The following is a 14415-nucleotide window of genomic DNA, read 5'->3' on the forward strand; positions in this document are numbered from 1 at the left end:
GGTGAGGCACAGCCCTAAACAAGCAGACAAGACTTGGGACAATAACTTCTCAAGACTTGGGACGAGTGACTTGTCAAGACTTGGGACAAGAACTTCTCAAGACTTGGGACAAGAACTTCTCAAGACTTGGAAGTGGTAGTGTCTTGTGTGAATCTTGTACGTAATTGCCAAAACAAACCTCTGCCTTGTATTAAAAGTGGTAGTGTCTCGGTTGAATCACGCACGTCATTGCTAAAAGAAACCCCTGCCTTGTCTTGGAAGTGGTAGTGTCTGTGTCATGACCTTGACCTAACAGTGACATCAATGTTACAAGAGAATAATCACTCTGATAACTGATGAAGATGTGAGGGCGAAATAATGTACAACAGTGGTCCCCAACGCGGTGCCCGCGTTGATACGTAAAGAGGTTATACTGAATAATAAAGGCCGTTCAACCATGAACATTATAAAATCAAAGCACAGTTCTCTACGTACCAATGCCCATCTTGACGATTGCGAGCAGCAACATCATCCTACTCTCCCAAATTTGAAAAACTGGCCGCTGAAATGCAGTGCCAAACATCACACTAACTTCCCACTTGAGTAATAATAATTGTACTTATAAAAGTACGTATTTTTGATTGCGTGGTTTCTTGTATCAATAAACGTCGTGTTGTTTTGTGTATTATTTGGTGTCCATATCTTATTTGTCCAGAGAAAAGAAAATTTGGCTTTGTTAATTGGTTGGCGCCCGCCACGATCTCATAAACTCTGAAATGTGCCCTTGGGCAAAAAAAGGTTGGGGACCACTGACGTAAGGCAATACATGCCAAACATTACCATCAGTGCGTTTGGTGTAATCACGCACGTCTGCTGATATCGAAGTTTCAACGTTCCTACGTGCGGACATCCGTATATCCCATGTACACATAAGATAGAGATTAAATACATTTCTTTTGTACATTCATGTATGTCTGATGGTACTCATGTTGATATGGGTTGCCATTATCCACACATTGAAGGCAGATTCAGATTTATTTATGACGGATTTTGCTCGACTGTCTTAACTACCACGCACCGTGGGACATAGCCGCAGAGCTCGACCGTCCATGTACGACGCAGTGCGAAGAATGAATCAATAAGAGAAGGGGGGGAACTCCAAATTAAAATATAAATAAACATCAGCAGCTTACCGTGTCTCGTTTGTGTGCGGTGTGCGGTAGTTGGCTGCCTGAGTCAAAGTCACACGGTGCGTGATATCTGACTGGCTAACTTCTTCGGTGCGTGCTACTTTCCGCGTTGCCTGACAGCACAAGTCCCTCGGCGATACCGACTACATAAGAATAAAATTAAGAATATATATACGCATGTGTATATAAATATGGATATATATTTTTGAGAGAATAAGAAATTTGGGTAGAATCAAAAAAGAGTAAAAACATAATATAATAAGAAATCACATAAATTACGTTGCCGTGGCTTCTGTGTGTGCGCGCGAGTGCGGTGCATGCTACTTGGTCGGTCGAGTTCCGAGTCAATGTCCGGCGGTGCGTCGTAGTCAGCAGGTCCCGTTCTGAGGCAAAGTCAGACGGCGCGCGGTAGTTTTCTGTTTTGCTTGGCACCAAACCCCCAGACAATAAATCAAAAGGAAATGACAAAACTCCAGAATAACGTACTTGCGAATGTCTGCTGGTTAGGTAACTAAGAAATCAATCATATAACCAGCAGACAGTTCATAGTCACCAAGTTTGTGCAAACGTAAGACATGCGAAACAACACTGATAAATGTCAAATCACAATTTATAATAAGATGATAAAATATTTAAAATATCATTTCACGTTCCGCATCGAATGATCGATTTAGAAATTGGAACGTCTCTTACGACATGTTTCGGTTATATTTAACCGTCTTCAGGTATAAATTAGATTGGTAAATTTAAAACTCGAATTACAACCCTTTACAATGTTATGCAGTTTATAGAAGATGTTCTTATCAGAATTACTCTTATATATTAGAACGAAGGTATTGTTTTTTATATGGCGTGGTTCATCTGATGTTCATTATTAGTCTGTAAAGCAATGATTTAAAGAAAACATTAATAAATATGGAGTAATATAGAAAACAAAATGATGGAAGTAAATAAATGATAAAATCAACATAAAATGCATCAGCTTGAGACTGGGAACAAGCTATAGGGGAAAATAAATCCAAAAACGTAACCAGATTAGAAGTGGTGGATTTGGATTTACTAAAACCATGTTGACAAGGGATTCATTTAGAATTAAAATTATAAGAAACATGGTATGTACAATAATTTCAAATATTTTGGAAACATTATTAATTATGGTAGTAGGTCTATAGTTTATAACAGAAATAGTTTTGTCTTCTTTTTTGAAAACTGGAACAATAGCTGCTTGTTTCCACAAAGTGGGAAATTGTTGCTGAGAGAAGCTAAAATTGAAAATAAATTTAAGAATAGTAGCAAGGATTTCAGAACCCTTAATAATAACTTGGTATACCATCTAGTGCAACGCTTTATAGCATTACGAATATGTCTGCGTTTGCGGGTAATATTTTCTTTGCGATATGGGAATGAAATAAAAGTAACGAAATGGATATATGGCTTTTATTTAGCACAACAAATATACAGCCACCTACAGATGCACCCGATGCACCCTAGTCAAACAATATCTATGCCACTGAACTGGTAGCTAGCTAAGAACACAGACAAGCCAAATCAACTCATCCACATGAGAAAGTACCCTGCTTTGGACGCAACCAAACCCAACAAACCTAAGTTACTAAGGACGTATGCTGTTACGGACACAGCCTAGCCCAACAAACCTGAAGCGGATTAGACGAACGAATGAAGACAACTGTGGACGCAGCCTAGCCCAACTAAATAAAGCGTATGCAGTAGTATCCCGTTTCGGACGCAGCCATCTCCCAGTAATCTGTTTCGTACGCGGTTTACGGAAAATAACTCTGCTTCGAGCAAAGCCTTGCCTAACCAACATATGTTCGTAGTGAGGTCGGTGAATGGTGGTGACCTGTCAAGTATGTGTAAGAAGCCTCCTGAGCATAGAGCACAGCCAAACTAAATTATGCCCATAACAGAGCAGATCGCTGCAGAAAAAATCGTGTATATTGAAATTAAACAAAATTTTTGTTTTGAATCGTTTAATTCATTTGCAACTTACATTTATTGAATACAGGGTAATGGTATGAGAAGTAGGATACATATGGCTTTGAAATTATTTGAATACCTCTTGCAAATGTCAAATCTATAGAAGTTTTCCCTTGCGTGGTTGGTTTGTCCAAATTATTCACTAGTTCAAGTTTAAAGAATTTCTGAAGGTACGCACATCAGAGTTCTAAATTTTCGTCACTATTATATTCTAGTTCGAATGTTCGAACGTTTTCACGTCAAAAAGTATGGCCAAACATATCTGGAACTGAGCACGTAACCTGCGACGGACGTAGCCTACTCCAACCAATCTATGCAATTGAGCCTGTATCCTGCTTAGAACGCAGCCAACTATCAGAAAATTAAACACGCTAGGATGTAGCTCGCTTGCCTCGCAAAAATTACCGATAGCCTTAACCTGCTTCAGATGCAGCCTTGACCAACATACGACTCCCACGTACTTGATGCAGCCTCGGCTAAAGAACCTATTCACGCTTTGGACGCACACTAAAGTAAACAACCTATGCCAATCAGGTGGTAGCCTGTTTTAGACACAGCATAGCCCAATCACCCAATACACTCGAGAAAGTACCTTGCTGTGGACGTAGCCTAGCCACACCAACCTATGCCTCTAAGAATGTAGCATTTTAGGGAGTTGTCATCAGACCTCACTTTATCATAACTACATATCAACTGTATGATACTACAATTTTAAATTCAGTTTTACTTAATTGCATCTTTCCTTCTGTATCTTTATCAGTTGTATTGTACTATAAATCATCTTGTATCTTCTTAAATAAGTTGCCTGTCTGCTTCCTCGCACAAACAAGAAGCAATGACAATACAAACACATTTACAGATCACTTAATGTTACTGCTACAGTGCGCCGGCCATGCATAAGCAACATAAGGAACCCATCACCAGTAGAAGGAAGAATTAGAACTTTGTTAGTCGGTTAATAGACACACAATATCTTTAAGAGTGATCTGTTAATGTGTATGTAAGCATCATCTGTTGCATTTATGGCTTCCCATCTCATGAACATAATGTACTACTTCAACTTTAATAAGTGTTTGCCAGAAATGTTTTAACGCTTAAAGATTACCATAGTAAAGTGAACAAGTTAAATAAATTTCTTTATTTTTCTTCTATCTAAATTAAACGTTAAGAATTAATTTAATTCAATTTTTCTGTATTTGAAACAATTTATTATATTTCAAAATTTCATGTGCTCTTAAACATTCTTTTCTGTGCTTCCGTGCACTCCAGTTCTTCTTAAATCACTTTCTTTCAATCATTCTTGTGATAGACTTCCTAAGATATCAATTATAGTGAGCAATTAGCCAGCTACGGACGCAGCATAGCAAAGGACACTGCCTAGTACTATCGTAATATCCACGTTACAAATTATCCTCCTCTGGACGAAGCCTGACACAACAAACCTATGCAAGTAAGGCAGTAAGCTGCTATGGACGCGGCCTTCAACACAGTCGATCTCTTCGGACAGAGCCTTGTCAACCCAACCTGTGATTTATTCAGCCACTAGGAATCTATGTACGCAACCCAGACTGACCAATGTTTGCCTGTGGTCTTGTTGCCTTCTACGGCCACAGCTGGGCCAAACTAAGCACGTGAAAAGATTTATTGCTACCGCAGCAACCTAGGATTAATAACAAACCTCTACAGTGGTGGCCTATTTCAGACACAAAGTAGGCAAGCAAACATAAACCTAACTGGTACAGCACTGCACATGCAGCATTACCAAACAAACCCATACAACTGACAAGGCACACGGCTACAGACGCAGCCTAGGCTAAGCAAGATATTCACGTCAACCAGTCGCCTGGCATGGACGAAGCATCGCCCAACAAAACTATACATGTCGACCACTAGCCTGATGGCCAGCTACTGACGCACTCTAACCCAGACTTCTTAAGCCCTGCAGATGCGGGATAGCCGAACGAAAGTGTGTACCTGAGATCGTAGCCAACTACGGACACGGCGCACCCTCAACAATTCATGCAAGTGAGCCAGCATCCTGCTACCTATTCACGCAGAGCACGTACCTTGCTGTTTCTATAACCTACAGAACATGATGTATCACCATTTTCTTTTAGCCTGATTCCAACGCAGCTGCTCCTACTCCTAGTAAATCCAAGCTATCCTCCAAGAGCTGAAAATCTCGAAGACGCAGCATACGCAAACTACACCGTGACCCTTTTCGGGTGGCCTGATTCAAACGAATCCACAATAAAAACATACATATGCTAGTGAACATTTCGGTAGAGGTGGCGTGACATGTGAGAAAGTAGGTGTGCCTCTTCGCAAGCAGAAAAGACTAAAGGCTGATGGATACATGCCTACGCTTCCGACCTCCTTGTCATAGTAGAGTAGTAGTAAACTATGTCTTATGCAGGAAATGTCTGAGAAGTGTTCGCCAAAAAACAAAATTGACAGCACAATCTTCCACGTGCCTCATGGTGGTGGTCCAGGGGGCAAGTAAACAGAGCGAAATGCACAATGCAACCAATTTCCTTCCATCCATATCTCTGCTTCTTAAAATAAATTAAAAAATAAGTCACTCTGCCTCAGTCTCTCCTTGAGGCTGACACTTGCCGTGGTGAGCCTCGTGGTCAACCAAACTCAAATACTTTACCTACTCAGAGTGTGTCATACTCTACATTTAATGGGGCTACACGCAATCTGCCTACATCTTTGACCGTTCTAAACAGCCAACAGAGGGCACATGTCAATGTCTGATTTCAAATCAGAATGAAATTTCAAAATTCCTTTGCGTTCGTCGGACTCCGTTAGAGACAATAATAACTCTACGTGATCGAAAAAATCAACTACCTTTGCACGTTGCACCAAGTACTGCACCATACGCCATTCAAAGTAAGCTAATGAACGATACCGCAACACACGCACAAAGAGCCCTTCGCTTCGAGTCCCCTCCAGAACACGCCGCGTCCACTGGTACGTGTCCGATGCACTGGCGTACATGAAACACAAACACAGAATATAAGTCAAACATACCAACCACCGATCGCCAATGCTCAGAAATGACATCGATAAAATGGAAAGAAAACAAACCTTTTAACAGTATCGGCCTTTCTGAAGTTAAAATGGGGAGGTTCTTGGTGTCATTACATCCACCGGCAATCCCATTTTATGTAAACTGGATGTAAATGAACAATGATAAGGAGATATAAATACAATATCAATTTCAAAAGAATCAAACATGAGCAAACATTTACAGAGTTCAAAACCACGACAACGAAGACTCAAACGATATCTCAACCTCTCACAAGAAATAAATAAAACACTCTCTCAAAAAAGAGAAACTCGGCCTCAGTCTCTCACCGAGAGATAGGGCAGCTATCTTACCTATCCTAGAAAGCCCCTTTCTTGACCAAATTAAAATACCAATGCCAAACACATAAAATGAAGGCAGAGCTACCTCCAATGGAAAACATGGTAGAATACTATTATTATTATTATTATTATTATTCAGTGTTCTGTCTTACAACAGGTCCATTGCTTTGCCCAAAAAGAACTCTCCAGTTTTCCCTATTCTCAGCTTCTCATTTTAATTCCTGGAACTTCATCTTCTTTCCTTGTTTCAGATCGTCGGTTAGCTGTATCAGTCTTCTTCCCAGTCCTCGCTTTCCTTCAACCTGACCTTCGATGATGCCACTCAGTAACCCATTCCTTCTCGTAATGTCCGAGCCAGTTAGCTTTCCTTCGTGTAATCGCCTGCAGAATGTTTCTTTGCTCGTCGACTCTCCTCAATACTTCTTCGTTGGTAACTCGATGCGTCCACCTGATCTTCTCTATTCTTCTCCAACACCACATTTCAAAACTCTCCAGGTATTTCTGTTCCTTCATCCTGAGTGTCCAGGTCTCTGCTCCATACGTAACACTTCACTAGTTTCTTCTTCATCTCCAATCCCAACTTGTTAGTGAGAAGTATCCTCTTCTTGACGGAAAACTGCCTTGGCCATGGCTATCCTTGCTTTTACTTCCTTGGTGCATAGGGCGTCCGTCGTGATTATGCTTCCCAAGTACTTGAAATTCTCCACATTCTCCAGCCGTTGGTTTCCAACTACAACGTTCAATGGTTCTGCTCTCGATGCCATCCTCATTACCTTTGATTTTTCAATGTTGATTTCCATTCCATACTCTCTACCTGTTACCACTAACTTGTCCATCATGTTCTGTAATTCCTCCTCTTCCTTCGCCAATACTACCAAGTCGTCTGCATACTTTACAGTCATTATCATCTTCCTCCAATTTTGAAGTCTCCACAGCTTCCTTGGCAAGCCATTCCCCGTACAGGTTAAAAATAAGTGGTGATACGCAGCATCCCTGTCTTACACCTCTACCTATCTCAACGCTGTTGGTGTCTCCTGAGTCCAGTCTCACGTTGACTTTCTGCTGCATGTACAGGTTTTCGATTAGTCTTCTATCTCTCCAATCAATTCCAATTCTCTGTAGGATCCTCATTAATTTCTTCCATTTTACTCGATCGAAAGCCTTCTTCCTGTCGATGAAGCAGGCACATACTTCTTCCTTGACATCGAGAACTCTCTCTGAAATTATTCTCATAACTCCGATGGCATCTCTGGTTCCTCTTCCTCTCCTGAATCCAAATTGGTCGTCTCCCATCACTCTTCTTTTCTAGTCTTTTAGTCAGTATGGTAGAATACTAACATCAAATAATTAAAGAAATACATGTCTTTGACGGCCCCTACACCTCATGTAAAGCAAATAAATTCACATTCCATTTTGAGAAGACATTTTTTGTCATGGGTCTATTTTAGGTTAAGACAGTGAAGCAACCTTATATTATTAGGTCTGCCAGTACTCCACACCACACCCTAATACTGTCCTTCAAACTGTGAAACTTGTTCCAATGCAGATATCAAAACATCTTGTAAACATAAACAAGATCTTTACCTAAATTGACAGGTATTTCTACTTACAGACCAGTTTCATTACCAACGGCATTCTCTAAAAAATTTTCAAAAAGACATGCAACAACGTGCTATTGAATTTTACACACAAAATCTTAAGTGAACTAAATAATGAAGAGCATGTTGGTGGAATATTTCGCTATCTTGCCAAAGAATTTGATTGTGTGAATCATGAATTAGCACATCTGATAATCATATTTCTCGTATACTTACACAATGCATGTCAAGTTGACACAGAGATAAATCTCTCGCAGACATGAGGTCCTTCGTGATAACAGCCGATTGATTTCCTGTCGTCATATCAGTGAGCCACCATAGTGTTTCTGCACATACTCCACTCTTTTCCTGGCAAGCAGTAGTCATGTCAGGTGACGCATCCTTCAACCTCAGTAAAGTCCCATGGATCAATCAAGCTTCTTCTCTGCAGCTATTACCAGAAAAAAAAATGCAATCACATTCAACACATCACCTAATTTAAAGGTTTCATAACCGATCCCCGTGCTCAAAATTAACCAAAAGCACAGAAAATATCCCAGCTGCTCCGGTCACTGTGCACAATACTCACACGTCAACAAAACTAAATTCCTTACCTTGGCAATTACTCACTTATTAATTAGTAAACACATCACATTAAAGGCTCCACAGCACTACACACATCACACATGTAACAAAACCACTCATTAACAAAACCTTATCACAAATAGTCACCACCCTCGTCTACAAGCTATACCTAACCTCCAATTTTGATGTCCTATGAACAATATATTCACTAGAGAATCATGAATGCCTCTAGCATACCACAGATACTGCAATTATGCCAATCTCTCACCGCACATAGGTCTTTCAACATATCAAATCTCACATTTAAGTTCACAACATCTGAAGTACCTAATAAAATTGGACAGACTCATCTCTCTCACACGACAACCACATCAAATACATTCTAATGCTCATGTACTCACACAACGAATGCCTCGTTCAGACTGATATCAGTTTCTTGCGGATACGATGTTCCTTCTTTGTCCCAGCAGGTTTAATCTTCTGACATCAAGTCGGTCCGCCAACTGTTGCCGCACGTACTTCAATGCTTGTCTGGCTGGCAGTACGCAGGTCACGTGACAAACAGCATGGTGCTCAGTAGAATCTGAAGGATCATTCTGTTTCTCGTAATCTGCTACTCCCAGAAAGAGAAAATACAGTCACATTCAAGAAATCAAGACATCACACTCTTCTAAGAGCACACAGTTTTACTTCACCAAGCAGTTAACACTCCTACCTTAGCCAATGAACAAGCACCTTCCATTTTCAGAAGACAAATTCTGTCAAGTTCATTACAAACCCATTCACAAGATAACTTTAAATACGGGTCACGACAGTGTCACAACCAGCGACCTGACAAATTCTGAACTCCCTCACTCACAGATTCATACTGGAGCCTTTCTTTCCTCCCCCCCCAGCAAATTTAAAACATTCGCCAAGTGGGCCATTATTCCACACGTCATAATACTGCAACTACAAACTCTACAACTCACACACATCACGTCAGTCCCACGCAACTTCTGTTGCCACTGATTCAGTGGATATTTAACGAACAGTTCGCTTGCCGTCTGTTTGGAGCCGAGGATGTTGATCGCTGTCTCCAAGATACACGGCTCCCTCTCCTCGTGCCCCATTATGACAGCAAGGGAGTCTACAAACACCAGTCGGTCCATGCCCCTCAGGTTCGCCTGTTTTGATGTCATGGAGAAAGGACCTAAATGAAAGATTAAGAAATGGCAAGCCACTACAACACAGCCAACATCTGTAGCACTTCTACTACTAAGGTGAATTCAACCGACAAGGGGCAAGAGGTAGCCGTAGCAATTACATTTTTTTTCCATATCACCATCAGTAATGCCACTTTATCATACCTTCTGGAAGCAAAGGTGGAAACTTCACCATCAGTAATATAAATTGTTTCAATGTTGAACAATCTAAATTTATAAAACTGAACTCACCAGCTACCTGAGATATCGCCACCATTGTGTAGTGACAAACAAGGAACACACCGTCGTAACTCTTTCATGGCTGCAGCAACAAACACTCCTACCAACATACACAACAGGCCTTACTGGCTTTTCCAGATATGAAGCAGACGCTTTCAACAAGTTCACATACTAAATGTGGTTTTAAGAGAGATTTCAGGTTCTCACAGTGGTCTTTGGGTTCTAACACCACTTGGACTTACAGAAAACCAACACCGATTATGGTTTTCAAACATTTAATGGTTCGCTATATCAGCTGAAGTTATCCTTGTGACTAAGCGCCATGCCATGAGGCAGTGGGAGCATGGAGGTACACTCCATGCATTCTCAATTATAGAACAATGTGGAGGTCAGCCTCAAAATGTGGTTCCTTAAACTGGCAAAGAAAAATCACGTTCTTCATTGTTTCTTTGTAGTCTCAATAGAAGAAATTGACAAGTTCTTTATTTCATTAAAACCATTTACTACTTTTCAGGAAAAAAGGTCTTCTTCTTTCAATAATGACATTGCAATTCAGAAAATAAGTTCATTAAACAATTTACTCAAATGGATGAACTTGCCTGTGACTGCCATCTGGTGAGTGGCTCTGGCTTGCTTGTCCTGCAATCTGCACGCAATCCCATGGACTGCGGAGATCTCCACATGTGGATCATCAGAACTGCAACGGCGAATCACAATGAGTACAGATAATTACACTCACATCCTAATGTTCAGTGTACAAAATGTTGGTCACAACAGTGGCCAATGCAGTAGCTGCTTCCTAAATCAGCAACTGATGTAAAAGGGGCAGAGAAAATGGGAAATCTGGGTTTATGATATGAGAAAGAAATACATTACGTGCAGATGCCTCCTGGTACTGGCAGGATACTAAACACAAACTAATTGTGATACAGCCTCTAACAGGCTCACTGTACCAGTAAATAATGAGTTCTGGGTGCTCAGAGAAAGATCTATACCAGTGCCTCATAGACTGCCATGGGACTCGCTTACAATTCTGCGTTGAAAAGCCAGTGATTAACAATCTGTTATGTCATGTTAGTACCATCAGGCTGGAAAAACATCTTTTATTTTGTACACTTTTTTAATATCAAGAATGAGGTTAGTTTTACAATATTCTTCTGCCTCCAACTGCTCTTATATACCTTGGACAGGAGAAAAGCTGCTGCACTGTATTCTCATCTTCATTAAAATTCAGGGATGCCACCAAAAAACAGCAAATTATTTCCCAGCACTGACGACGGTAACGGATCCGTCGTGCTTGACTTCAGAGCAATACATGCTGTCTCCACGACCTGGAAAACACAAGCAACAGTTTCAAGTTATAACGAGTGACAACGCAGGCCAGATTCACTGGTAAGGGAAGTCAAATGTTTTAGTTACAGTAACTTTCAAGTACTGCACTTACTGTAATACTCTAAACACCTTTTCTCCACATCAGGGCGCATGTCATATTTATTTCCAGAACCTTTGGGTTTCATGGACACCAACATATCATTGACTAGACTTTAATTTTGTAAGTGGAAACAAGTTTGACAAATCTCAACAATAAAATAAAAATTAATTACAAGTATATAATTTTTGTATAGTCTATGCTAACCCTAATAAACGTATTATACGCGTATCAAGTCATTTAATGATCTTCCACCAACAATTAAAACTCTAAATGATTTAAAGGTGTTCAAGCCTGCATTTAAATTATTTTTCATACTTGAATTGCAGAATCTGAAGGTTATGTACATTCACATGTGAAACACATCCTTGTAATTGTGTCAAAAGTACTGAAGTTTATATTTATTGTATGAAATGATTTGTTCTCCATCCTTTGGTTTAGTCCTAAGAAGGATCTATGGAATGTAAATAAACTCTACTCTCTAACATACCTGAACAATGCAATTCCTTATCCAAGTCACAAACACTACAGGTGCTTCGTTCTGTCTGGTTCTTCACATCTCCAACTCCAAAAAAGCTGCTTCCCCATCACGCACACAACTGATCTTCTGAAACACTGATATTCAGACAAATTAGTCCTCCATGTCTTCGTTGATACCAGTAAACACACACTACAGCTACAGTTCACATAAAAGTTGCTACTCAGTACATCCCCTGATCTCAAACTACTCTTTGAGACAGACTAGGCACTCCCACTAAATCTATAACCGTACACCTCCTCGGAAAGCAAGGTAATCGCACGAGGGCCTGAGGTCTTCCTTGTGGCATTGTGAGGCATGCTACGAACACCCCATACTTGGTCACTAGGAATCAAAAGTGGGCAACGGCTATAGTATCCCACATGCTTGCAGGCACTCCTACCTGAAACAATACCAAAATAAATATCCGCATTGTGACACCAGTCGTAACTGCTACTACGAATGCACTCTACACCTCATCAATAATCAACTGGCCAACTAAACCAACCCTCCATGCAACCAAAATATTTCACACATTACGTCCTTCACACAAGGGAAAGATGACACACATCAATTCAAATTAACTTCCACGCCCTGGCAATATATATGAGAGTAAATCTGCACTGGACTCAGAATGCATCCTAGCAACCAAAGAAATACAGAGGGGCAGAACGCCCACGCCATTTTATCATAGGCAGGGACGGCAACGTCTGAAAAACAGCGAACTCATCCGACCTCCTTGTCATAGCAGAGTAGTAGTAAACTACGTCTTACGCAGGAAAAGTCTGAGAACTGTTGGACAAAAAACAATCTTCCACGTGCAAAATTCCTGTTGCGATAAGAATTGAGCCTGCCAAGTGTACTGAACATACTCCACTGATTTCCTGGCAAGCAGAAGGCTGGTCAGGTGACAGACAGCTTTTCCCCGAGTAAAATCCCAAGGATCAATTAAGCTTCTTCTCTCAGCTATTCCCAGAAAGACAAAATGCATTCACTTTTAACTAACACAAATGCAAAAATAAACAGCATTCTGATGACGCAGTTGATTGAACATGTACTTTTGTTCTTGGGGAGGGGGGCACACCACACACACTTCTGAGTATATAAATGTCACTTATCAATGCCGTAAACGCCTCATGGCGTTTATTTATTGATTCCTCGGGAATCATCGACACATAACCTCAACCGTTAAACGAGAACACCCCCATCATTCCGTAACCTGATGACAGCCCACCTAGATCGCTGTTCGCACACATAAACTTACAGCACCTCCAAGACTCCGAAGACTAGATTCACGCTTACCAACACACACACTCACTCTCTCTCACTCACTCACTCACTCTCTCTCTCTCTCTCTCTATCTCTCTCTCTATCTCTATCTCTCTCTCTCTCTCTCTCTCTCTGCGCGAACTTGACAACAGCGAATTCTAGTAGCGAACCCAGTAAACTAAGTAAACTACGTATTGAGCGGAAAAGAGAGGGGCAGCCGAATGGCTAGAGTGCGGAAGACGACATCGGCAGTTCGAGACCCAGCGGATTCTTACAGTAGTATTAAGTGTAGTATTAAGTTCTAAATATAAAACGAGGGCAGGACTGAACCGATTGCTGCCCTCTAAAAAAATAATTGAGGGTTAACGGGTGGGTGGGGAGCCGAAGATGAGAGAATGAGGGGGTTATGCAAAAATATATTTATGAGGGAGCAGCCAAAGGTGGTCCAAACAGACATCATATCAATCAACAATCTTTAACCAAAATGTGTTCAAAGCACTTGAGTCGAAAGAAAAAATCCAGCCAAATAAATCAACAAATCTGTCATCTACTGGGCATGAGATTTTTGCAAGCAAATCCAAATTCATAACAAACACCACACGCCAAACTTACAAGTTTTATAACCTTTATCCTTGCTTAACACAGCAGACTCAAAATTAACCACAAGCACAGAAAATACCCCTGCAGCTCCGGTCAAAGCACTACATAACAAAAACCGAAATCACTTCACAAATAGTCTCCACCCACGCCTACAAACGATACCTATACCAACTGGAAACAGCAATAATGTCAATCCCAAACTGCATTTACTTCTGTCAACATATCACCTCACACTTACAATCACAACATTTAAAGTACATCCTATAGGTCAGGTAATTACACACTTCATTCATTGTCCCATCAGGTTTCCTGTTCAGATATCAAGTCAGTCTGCGAACACACTCAACAGCTTACATGACAAGCATGCAGGTTTAATTTATTTCGCTGGATTGTATTGTTTCTTTTTCGACTCATATGCTTTGATGTCTGTATGTTTGGTATACCCCCAACTGAGCCCCCTTTTATATATTTG

At 40.7% G+C, this 14415-nt stretch overlaps 1 protein-coding gene across 7 annotated transcripts; it reads right to left on the reverse strand.

The window, feature by feature from the left end:
* Positions 1–995: 995 nt before the first annotated feature.
* On the reverse strand, positions 996–13331 carry LOC147872086 (transcription-associated protein 1-like). 7 transcript variants are annotated; one of them, XM_087358896.1, is made up of 10 exons: positions 13309–13324; positions 12048–12477; positions 11310–11459; positions 10728–10825; positions 10141–10228; positions 9676–9896; positions 9106–9314; positions 8357–8570; positions 6021–6159; positions 996–1312 (listed from the first exon to the last, which is right to left on the reverse strand). In XM_087358896.1, the coding sequence occupies exons 4-6, from the start codon at positions 10738–10740 to the stop codon at positions 9728–9730; spliced, it is 270 nt and encodes an 89-aa protein (XP_087215022.1). In that variant the 5' UTR covers positions 10741–10825; positions 11310–11459; positions 12048–12477; positions 13309–13324; the 3' UTR covers positions 996–1312; positions 6021–6159; positions 8357–8570; positions 9106–9314; positions 9676–9727. The 7 variants fall into 7 exon arrangements, with proteins under 7 accessions (XP_087215022.1, XP_087215019.1, XP_087215016.1 ...); XM_087358893.1 differs by lacking the exon at positions 10141–10228 and having other exon boundaries at positions 9676–9870; positions 13309–13331; XM_087358890.1 differs by lacking the exon at positions 10141–10228 and having other exon boundaries at positions 9106–9317; positions 9676–9870; positions 13309–13323.
* Positions 13332–14415: the final 1084 nt, after the last annotated feature.

Source organism: Zootermopsis nevadensis, unplaced genomic scaffold, assembly GCF_977971745.1.
Source record: "Zootermopsis nevadensis isolate Lab colony 2312 unplaced genomic scaffold, Znev_1.0 Znev_ptg000030l, whole genome shotgun sequence".
In the NCBI taxonomy this organism is placed as follows: Eukaryota; Metazoa; Arthropoda; class Insecta; order Blattodea; family Termopsidae; genus Zootermopsis; species Zootermopsis nevadensis.